Raw genomic sequence first — 11,170 nt, 5'->3', positions numbered from 1 at the left:
GAGCATGTTCGAAAGAGTTTATGTTTCTCTGTTATAGGTTTGAGCTAATATTTGGTGTTTTTTATTTGTAGAATTGGTTTTAACTAAGGGGGCATTTGGTTCGGGAAAGAGAAAAGGAATGGAATCAAGAAAGGAGAAGAAGGGGAATGGAATGGGGTTACCTATAATCTACCTTATTGTTTGGTTTGTTCAACAAAAGGAATCAAAATAACACCAACAACCACCCTTTACGCTTAGCTACCAATCACCACCACCATCAATGGCAAAGACCACCTTCGACTATCACCTTAAGCAGCCGCGGTAGTGCTACCATTGTCGAAGATTCCCCTGCCCCACCACCGTACTCAACCATTCCCCTATTTTGAACACCTACTCCACCATCACAAACACCACTATAAGCCTCGAAAAACACTCCCCCACAATCGAAGTTCACTCCCTCGCCTCTAAAAACCCTTGATCGGGGTAGGGGAGTACACTTTGTGACTTCGGTGGTGGAGGATAGTTTTCTTGGGTTTTGGATGATGTTTATGATGGAGGGGGGGGGGGGGGGGTTGATTGACAATGAGAGATTGTGGGGGCATGAGTGTCGTGGGTGCAAGTGGGCTGAAGGTGTCTCCGGCGTGTCAGCTTTCGCAGGGTGGTAGTAGCTTGCGGTGGTGGCAGCGGAGGGCTTGGTGGTTGTGGTAGCTTGCGGTGGTGGCAAGCGCTGGATTTAGAGACTGTGTAAAATTCGACGACGGGGTGGCTGTGGTGGTGGTGATGTTGTGTTGGTGGTGGTGGTGATGTTGTGTTGGTGGCAAGTGTGGTGGTGGGCATAAGTATGGTGGCAATGATTAATGGTTGATGAGTGAGGTGGTTGAGACTTGAGAGAATGAGGGGTAATGAAATTTCGTTCTCTAGGGGGGGTGAAGTGTAAGGAGTTAGAGGGAGTTGGAGGTAAGAGAGGGGAAAATGGAATGATTGAAAGAGCCAAACAAACACCAACAAACAGAATCAGTCACTTTAATTCTCTTTCCCTTTCCGAATACCCAAACCAAACGTCCCTCAAGTTTGTTTGTAATGTCCTTTACGGGGATATTGAAGTGACATTTTCAAAAAAAATTTAATTTTCATTTACCTTTCACATCCACAAGGATGTTATAGGGTGATTTATAATCATCTTAGTTTCTTTATCTTATAAAAAAAAATAATAATAATAATAATAATAAAATAAATAAAATAACCCCGGTAACTCGACGCTCAATTCTTAGCGTCAATTTAACTCACAATCACAATTACATTCGCATTCACCCGTTCACCGTCACAATTCCCGCCCATTAAAACGAACACGCTCAAATAAAACCCCTAATTTCAGTTAAGCTTTCAGAAGAGAACTCACTTCATCAATGGCGGAACTCTCCACTCTCCAAAAACACTACAAATCACACCACTTGAAGGCGAACACGTCGAAACCGATGACTACTTCTTCTGTAAAGTCGGCGATGCCATCCCTCTCACCTCATACGACGACGTTTTCGACACCGACGCTGTTCCTTCCAAACCCTTGGTTCTCTCTCCGCTTTTCGGTCTCGTTTTCGCTGCGCATTCCACAGGTATATCGAATTAATCGTACACGGCTTAATTTCGTCAAATTTTGGAAATAATTGGTAGTAATTTATGATAATTTTGTGGAATGATTAGGATTTTGTGTATCGAAGACGAAGGATGTTATTGATGCGACGAAGGAGATTTTGGCGAAAGGAAGTGGTTCTACTGTGAAGGAGTTTAATGTTGTTGATGTTGATATTGGTAGGGTTTCTATCTTGTGTTTATCGGATGATTCGTCGTGTGTTTCGGCTGTTGTTGGGACCAAAATTCATTTCTTCGCTGTTGATTCGCTTCTCAATAAGGTATAATCTCGCTGCCAGTGTTTTATCTCGAGTTATTCGTGTATGTATATGGAAGCATAGGGTTAGTTATCGTGTTTTATCGTTGTTTGTGGTAATTTAGGCTTAGTTTAGGGTTTTTTTGTTGAACCTAGTTTTATGTGTGATGCAATTGTTATTGTTCATGAGAGATAAGGTGCGAAATGAAGGAGACGGTGAGTAGTATAGGTGGGGAGTGGAGTTGGATTGATCTAGATACGTGATGGTGTGATATGAATTGAACTTTAGTAATTTTGATTACATCAGTCAATGTGATTGATGACACTCCTCTACTCGTGATTCCATTACATTGAATGATAAAACAATGCGATTCCGTTACATTGTAATGGTGATTACATCTAGCAATAGCTAACGTTGGGCTTGTTCTAGTCAACTTAGTTTCATATCATATATTTCTAGAGTTCTGGAATGTAACTTGAGAAATAGCAGTATCTCTTAACTTTGTGTATAAACTCCAGTTTGTTCGGTGAAGCTCCGAAAGAAAAAAATCACTACCTGTGTGATTGAGTTGTTGGTAGTCAGTGTTTTCAACGCCTTATTAGTCCTCATAGCTTGTCTTAGGGCGCCTATTTCAATTGGATCACAAGTCTAGTACCATTTTTTGGAGGAGAATACCGAAAAAGTTACATTGATCATAGTATATGTGCTGATAATAGTATCTTCCTGGAAGAATGTGAGTACAACTGAGAAAATGAGTTGATTGGCATATTGACGAATCCTTGGAAGCTTATGTGGTTTAGTCAACCAAACAATGGGGAAGTCCGACGGATATCTGATTGCTCGAAGTAGAGCTACTAGATTTAAAGGGTCAGATTTATTTGTAAATGCTTAGCAATTCTCGAATATTTGACACAATCTCGGCTGGATGAGTGTATGCTGCACATTTTAGAAGACTGCTGTAGTTAGTTATTAATATGAAGAGAAATAACTTGGTGCTTCGAGAGACTTTAATTATTCGGCAACAATTTAGTTATACGGTTATACCGAGTCTGCTGAAGTGCGCTTTAAGAGAAATAAGTCTGGAATTTGACCCTTTTTAATACCAAAGCGTTACTACTGATTTGTTTGTCTCTGAAACTTTATCAGTCATTATTTAGAAAGGAATCAGCAGCAGACCCTTTTTGTTTTTTATTTATTTATGTTTTAGATACAGTTAAAATACATGATCCTTATCTCTCTCTTTTTTTGTGGTGTATGTAAATATCTAATTTCTGTTTCTTGTCTACTTATGCTGCAATATGTAGGATCAGAAACCAATGTTCTCGTGTTCCGTTGAAGCAAACCATGTGAAGGACATGTTATATATCAAGACGCAGAACAATCCTTTATTGTCCTCACAGATAGAGGGAAGGTGCATCTTGGAGCTATAAACAATCCTTTGACAACTGTGATGGACGAGGTTGATGCAGGTTGGTGTCTTTTGAATACGAGTTTGTGCATTGTTCTTACACACATAGAAAGTCTAATAATTTCTCATTAATGGGTATATGATATATCAGTTTATGGTTCAGATATTCATGTGATTAACTTGTTTCTCTTCTATTTTTTACTTATTGGAACACACTTAATAATATTCACTTGTGATTTATTGTAGTTGAAAAGAGTTTAGACAGTAAATGCGTTGCTGTTGTGAGAAAAGAGTAATCTTATCAAGTAGTTATCATCCTGTCTTCACAGTTCAAGGAAATTTTGCAGATTGTACTCCCTATGGACTCATTTATTGAGGATAACAGCGCCGTCGACACTGTCAAAGGTATGGGCGGCCTTTTTAGATTCTGGCGTCAACATTTATGCTGCATGACGCTGAGTTGTATCTTTTACTTCGTACATATTATCTAATCTTGGAACTTCTTTTGAACTCCTTTACCCTGGCTTCTCGCAATGTGATTATCTGTTGTATTAATAAACTAAATAATGTATATATTGGCTTAACCTGGATATGGTTTCTGAAAGAGTTTAGTTGGCAGTGTGTCTTTCCCGGCCTCTTCACAGTATAATTATGTCTGTCAGCTATACATGGCATTGTTTTTTTGGATCATTTCTTCAATCTCGTTCATAAATTTTCTTTTATTTACGACCCTTCTTGTACTTATCGTCTTAATTTTTTTTAAAAAAATTTCATGACAGTGTATAGCATCAGGTGGGTTCGCTCTGATAGTATTGTAGTAGGATGTGTTCAGCAAAATGACGATGATGAAGAGGAGAATTACTTTTTGCAAGTAATTATGAGTGATGATGGAAAATTCATTAATGTAAGTCAACTTAATAATTTTAAGCTTTATCAGCATTACTTGTCTGCTTGTGCTTTTTTTTTTTTTTTTTTTTTTTTGGAACAGTAGTCTCACTCTTTTTATGCATCTTAAGTTAGTTGAGGCAGGTTATACTTGGAAGGCTGGAATTCTAGTAAAAAGGCTAATAAAAATTATAAAATTAGACAAATACTTTGGTTGATGTGGTTGGATGTATACAGATTGTAAGATTAAGCTGGTTGCTTCTTTACGTGGGTCTGAAAAGTTTTTTTCTTATAGTTTTTTAATGCTACTACAATTGCATTACTCTATAAAATAAGCAATCGAGCGAGTATGGAATTCACAAGTACAGTGCGGTATATGTCCCTTGATTGTTGGGCTCTGTTGAGTTTTTGCATCATGTATATTCTTCACCCTCACTGTTGACCATTCCCTGCTTGGAAATTCTTCAAACTGTTATCTTGGATCTACTCTTTCAGTTCACAATCTTAAAAAGCTACTCCCCCTGCCTGTTAATATGACTCACACCCCCCTCGGCCCAAGATTTAAAGAGTAATATGTGTGGAGCGAAATGAAAACGGAGAAGCTTAGTTTGAAGAGGCGCAAGGCACACCGAGGCGATAAGGGGATGAAGCAATGAGGCGCAAGGCTAAGGCGCGCGCCTTTTAGACGCGAGGCGCCTTATTTTTTTAGCTTTATTTTATTTCCGAAATAAATTTTTGGGCAACAGTACTCCTTTTAAGAGTTTTCAAGTTGACTAACATCTAAAGGAGTAAAGTTTAGGAATAATGGTGCAAAGAAAAGGCATATCTAAAGATTTAGACGTGCTAATGAACCTCGCTTGGTGAGCCTTGTCCAAAAGGCGCACCTAAAGTGCACCGAGGCGTTTCGGATAGTGCCTCATCCAAGGCGCGCCTTAGGCGCACTTGAGGCGCGCCTTTTCAAACTAAGCGGAGAAGTATGTGGGGTCACAAATCATGGTAACTACGAATAGCACACAAAAAAGGAATAAAGCAAATGGTGAACCTTATTGTGAGATGGCCCAAAAAAACAAGTGTGAACCCCCCTCTGAGATAGAGGGAGTATTTGGTATTATTGTTTCATACTTTGTGAGTTGCCTGTTAATTTTTTTCTACGTTACTTGTGTAATTGTGTTGTTCTACATGGTGTGAATATTCTAATAATTATGCGCATATGACTTTTGAACTTCCTGCTGTTGCGACAAATTTGCTTGATCTTTTGGAGGCGTTGGACAACTCTGCCAATTCTAGACTTATAGAGAAGGGTATTCGAATAAGCTGTATATCCTTTGGAATTCTAATAGGCCAATCCTTCATTACATGTGTTAGAATTTGAAATGGGCCTGGCCCTGCCCGGAAGGAGAGAGAGTGTCAACTTCACAAATCCAAGGGAACTCTATCTTATCTAAAACCAATTGGCAATAGGGGGAGAACCCTAAGGCCTTACGAAAGTGAGCAACTCTCTACTTCACCACCAATGTGGGACTTCACATGCGGTTTTCGTACATTCCAACAACATGAAACGATTCCAAATGACTAATATCTAGCGAAAAGCATTGATAGTCATGACCCAAAACAACCCGGCTCGTACGGGACGAGTAACCACTCGATCCGAAATGACAACGTAAAATAACCTAAATACAAACGGACACATGCCTAAACTGCATTGACCGAAATGACCCTGTTTGCCTATCTACTTATACCATCATACCAATCCACAAATGCCACTAGTCTCTTTTGTGCTGTATGGAATGATTATTTTTCATGTGTTGCATGTAACTGATTAATAACTATGGATATCTTTGGTTAGGGCTCAGCTGGTGGTCTTAACTTCTGTCTTTGGGAAATACCACTATAGTACTATACGTAACTATGAAAAAGTTTTGAGTTTTCGTTTTGGGCCCATAATGCTTCGTGGAATCTATTTGCTATTTGCTATTTGCTGGTAATGGTGTTCCGTATGAAGCAGGATTGTTCAACGGTCACGACAGTGCAGTTCAACGATTTGTTTCCTGGTATTGTTGATGACATTGTGCCATATGGCTGTGGGCTACATCTATTTATGAATTATTTGGATAAATGGTATTTTCTCTCTTTAATTCATTCCTCTTGGTTTCCCATCATGTCCATAGTAAAGTGTTTAAGAAAACATAACTTCTCTTTATGTGAGAAAGTTAGTTAAGCACTTGAAAGTTGGTATTATATTCCGTCGGAAAGGCAGGTGGATGGATAGATAGGGACAATATATCTCTTTATGTGAACTACTTCTCTTATTCCTCAATGCCCCCCTCTCCTTCAACCCATCTGTCCCTTTGTTGAGTATTTGGAAACCATTAGAATGTTTGCATATACTTTTACAGTAAGATAGTCATATTATTTGACATTTAATGCGGAGCAGTTAAGGCAACGAGTCCTAAGTTGCCTCTTGCAAACAATCTCGAGAGACACCCTTCCTTGAAATGAACATAAAGTACATGTTTATCATTATTTGGAGTCATATGCTTCACCCAAATTGAAACTTGTCTCTTTATCTTTGTAGATAATATTACCCACAATAGCTTGAGAGCATAATTATCCCTCTCATTTTGTATATGGGTGTCACATTTACGGTTCTTTTTGAATATTTGCGTCATTTTTATATGGAGTTATGGACATCACTCTCATGGTATCTTTTTGTTGATGGGTGTCATCTCAATGATATCTCTGTGTACATGGGCATCATCCCCTTGATTTCCCTTGATTAATATAATATCTTACATTCTTACTTATAAAAAACACAAAGTACATGTTTGGGATACCCTTTATTTCACTGGCCATCTTAACCCCTAGAATTTCATTCACGAGGAAGTTCACAACTAATGCAGAGAGTACCACTAAAACAATTCTACTACCAAGCGTAACAGTTGGTTTAGCGAAATTTCTGCTGGAGTTGATATGGTTACATGTGTTGGAGTTGATGATGCAACCTGGGGAATGAATGATTTGTTACTGATAAGCAACTGATATACATATGATGTTCAGCGAGGTGATTAATTTAGAGCCGGTTTCAAATTTTGCAGTGAATTTGCTTTTGTGTCAAACCGAAAGAACACTGATCAGAATATTATGCTGTTTTCCTAGTCAGAAGGAGATAATCGAGTCTCCGTGGTTGATATCGAGAGAGACAACTGGCTTCCAAGAATTGAACTAAAAGGTACATTAAATTTGTGTTCCTATAATGTATATTTTCTACTTAGTTGAAGCTTTTTGGCCTGCAGCGGACAGATAATTTGAAGAGTGGGGGACACTAAGATTTTTTAATATTTTTGATCGGAAGTTGGTGTTAGAGAACGTTCCTTATCACCTTGCCCATCAATTTAAGGTTTCGATACATTGTGGAAGACAAAGAAGTTGATTCATGCACTTCCTTTCCCAACTCTAAAAAGTATTCTAGACTTTTTTCTTCTTCATCAAACTACTGATCTCAACTAGACAAATAAACAAGTAATTGAAAAGCAAGCAATTGAACAATTGTTTAACTACAACTTAAGTAATCATAATACTAAGAGTCTTGTACATCAATCCTCATCAAATTACTAAACTTTGTAAGTCAAGCAATTGAACAAACAAGTAACCAATCATAACAATTAAGTAACGCGAGATCTATACTAGTAAGTGAACAACCCACTAAGAGCATCTCCAATGGTTCGTTTTAAAGATATGCTTGGAATATTTGAAAAATATAAAACAAGTTGCTCCTATCAAAGATGAAACACATAAAACTAGCTTTTAATCGTTGTAACTCTATCAAGTTGGGTCGATATGATGTTCCCCTTCCCCTCGCCCCTTCCCCCGTCTTCGTTCCTTAGTTTGGTTCCATGTAAGATTGTTTGTGGTGTTATCGAGATATCGGGTTTTCATTTGTGTGTCATTCGTGTCGTCGATTGTAGGCGTGTCCTTTGATGTTGGCAGACTCTTTATTTGTCGGTTGGTTCTGGTCATGGTCGATTGGTCGTTGAATGGAGTGGATCAGAGTTGGTGTGGTCTTTTCACTTTTGAGGTGTGATCGGGTAGAATTAAGTTGGGTTGGATGAGGTGTTGGTTTGGTTGGCTTCGGTGGTCTGCATCACATCAGTCATGCTTCTGTATATTTGTCTTTTATTTTTCTTCTTGTTTTGAATAATAAGTTATAATAAGAGTACAGACGGGATGAGTTTGTGTCCCGTTTATGTTGCCTGCATCCTAGGATGGTTCCCTATGGCGTTTATCGTGAGGAGCAAGCGTGGCTACTTCGGTTATTGGTCGGTACTTTGGTTATTTGTCTTTGGTCTTTCAAGTTGTTTCTTCAAGATGTAGGAGATTTTTCTCCATTAGAGGCAAGTCTGCTAGGCTTGCTTTCGTCTTTCCCTTGTACGTCTTCGTGGGGTAAGTGCATCTTGTTCCCATCACTCGTCAGAGCAAATGTCTCGATGGTCTTTGCGAGTCTCGTGCCATGTAGATGTCGTGCATGGTAAAGTTCAAGTCCAAGTTACCGCACTCCACCAACATGTTGTGGTCACTCCACCAACATGTTGTGGTTACCCAACTTATCATCTAGTGTACTAGTTTAATAGGAAGTTGTACTTTTATTTTCAATAATGTTTTACGTATGTTTTTGAGTCGTACTATTACTATGTAAACATTAACTTTATTGTTGCCAAAAAAAAAGTTATGTAGATTGGTTTAAAAAAAAAATGAAAATGTAAATTTTGTCACAAGCTACAAGGGAGTGTAGAGAACCATTAGAAATGTATGTAACCGAAGATTAAAATAGCTTGGAAAATCGATGTGACAAATCAAATTAGAGATGCTCACGGGGCTAAACTATTAACTATCCTACATTAAGATACATATAGTCAATAGACTGGAATTCGAAATGAGAAATGTTCATTCGAATTCTCTCTATTGCTTTGAGTTGGTTTGAATTTGATTTTATAATACAGATCTTACAAAACTAAGCATACACGTACAACTTTGGGAGGTGATATTAATCATTTTTTAGCTCATAAGGTTATATTGCAAATACTTATCATGTGTCATATATATATATATATATATATGAATGTATTTGGCCTAGGTGGGAGATTGTAAAAATTATAAGCCTAAACACAATATATGTAGAGAAATTATTTATTCGGGTTATAATTGTATTTATGCGCTATTAGCTAAGTTTATCCGAAAATAAAATGATTCACTACGTTTTAAATAGTATAAGTCAAATTATTTATTAGTGTAGATACCCATTTTCTAATTCATAAGTTGTACGTACATTTTATTTATTTATTTTTCCAAATCGGTGCCGCTTGTATGGATTAGGAGAAAATGAGCGAAAATTTCGAAGTTGTGGAACATCCGTGTGTTAGATTTAACACAAAATCTCATTGAAGACGGGCAATATCCTTCACAAGTTTGTGACGGATACCGTTTTTTCTCACAAAATACCCATTGAGAGGTGAGTGTGAAGCACATGGGGGTGCCCCACCTTGTCCCCTCTCCCTTTTTGTGAGAGGTCACAAGCTTGTGACGGAATTAACCCGTCACAAGTAAGACTAGCTGTAGATTTAATTATTCGACTAGAGGCCAAAAAGTTCATATTAAATTATTCGATAAATAATAAATGCGGAAGCATACCTTAATTTATGGCGAAAGGTTGGGATAAACTGCCCGAAGTAACACTTTCGGGATTAAGTCTTTTAATAGACACACATCCCAGGAACCATAAGTCCACAATCCAGGTAGATGACTATAAATAGCACTCGCAAAATAACAGGAGCCTACCGAAAAACACTAAGATAAAAAAAATAAAATAAAAAAGTTAATACTAAGCAATGTCTAGTAGCTCTAGTAGGAATTTCCATGAATTCTTCACCAGTTGGCTGGAGCGTCAACAAGTTTACGTAGATGAACTTGTCGACGCTTCAAACGACCCGAATAATCCAAAAGAAAAGTTAGTCGAAAAGGTATTGTTACACTATGAAGAGTACTACGAGGAAAAGTACAAGGTGATCGCATCCGATGACATTTTCCAACTGTTTGCACCGCCATGGCTGACAACTTTCGAGAAGGCGTTCCTGTGGATAGGCGGGTTGTTCAAGCCGTCTTTGCTGTTAAGGATGACCGAGATGGCGGTTTCCAATATGACGCCGAGTCAGATAGACGAGCTGAAGGTTATAAAAGCTGAGGTGGTGCGGATGGAGAAGAAGGGGACGGATGGACTAGCTAAAGTTCAAGAGAGTATGGCGGCAAGTCCGTTGACCGAGCTTGCCAAGAATTGGAGGAAATTGGTTAATGGTGAGGCTTCGGACGACTTTGATGAAGCTACTGTGAAATTAATGGAGTCTTTGGGGAAGCTGGTGGTGGAGGCTGATAATTTACGGCGATACGCGGTGGCCAAATTGGTGGAGATTCTGAACATGGAACAGATGGTCGTGGTGTTGGCAGCAATTGGACGATATCAACTTCGGATTAGAGGTTGGGGTGTTGTAAATGATTTGTCAAATCCAAAGAGAGTCGGAGTACAACCTAATTTAGGTATGACCAATTAAGGTATGAAAAATTCTTGTATCCTTTGGGAGGACCGTCATCCTTACCGGTTATACCTAAAGGCAATCCATTAAATGGAATATATTATAAAGGTCATAAGATGAGTTGTCTTTAGGTGTAACTTGTAAGGAATACAGTCCTCCTGAAAGACGCAAAAATTTTTCGATATGTATATTGCAATAAATTAAAATTTCGGGTTTAGATAGAGATATGAGGTCTTAGGGGTTTAAGGAGTTTAGATTTACAATCTAAATAAATCTCTATTTTGTGCTATACTATATGGTATGAATGTATTATGTTGGATGTGTACCCAATGTACCACAAAATTTGTTGGTTGCTACATAGTTGTGAGTTGTGACACAATTTTTGTGGAACTAATTTTATATGCATTGGGTATTTGGATATTTTGATTGAA

The 11,170-nt window shown here is 38.2% G+C and overlaps 1 protein-coding gene across 1 annotated transcript; it reads left to right on the top strand.

Moving 5' to 3' along the window:
• The first annotated feature begins 1,250 nt into the window (after positions 1-1,250).
• LOC141622319 (protein ZW2-like) lies at positions 1,251-10,962 on the top strand. Its single transcript, XM_074438371.1, has 6 exons — positions 1,251-1,592; positions 1,681-1,889; positions 3,170-3,312; positions 5,794-6,276; positions 7,254-9,568; positions 9,766-10,962. The coding sequence occupies exon 6, from the start codon at positions 10,041-10,043 to the stop codon at positions 10,755-10,757; it is 717 nt and encodes a 238-aa protein (XP_074294472.1). The 5' UTR covers positions 1,251-1,592; positions 1,681-1,889; positions 3,170-3,312; positions 5,794-6,276; positions 7,254-9,568; positions 9,766-10,040; the 3' UTR covers positions 10,758-10,962.
• Positions 10,963-11,170: the final 208 nt, after the last annotated feature.

The sequence above is a fragment of the Silene latifolia genome, chromosome X (assembly GCF_048544455.1).
Source record: "Silene latifolia isolate original U9 population chromosome X, ASM4854445v1, whole genome shotgun sequence".
Classification (NCBI taxonomy): domain Eukaryota; kingdom Viridiplantae; phylum Streptophyta; class Magnoliopsida; order Caryophyllales; family Caryophyllaceae; genus Silene; species Silene latifolia.
The sequence above is the reverse complement of the archived record's forward strand: the minus strand, read 5'-3'. Positions and strand labels throughout refer to the sequence as shown.

Excerpts from the sequence above, each read along its gene's own strand:
- LOC141622319 (XM_074438371.1), top strand. The coding sequence starts at position 10,041 with ATGTCTAGTAGCTCTAGTAGGAATTTCCATGAATTCTTCACCAGTTGG.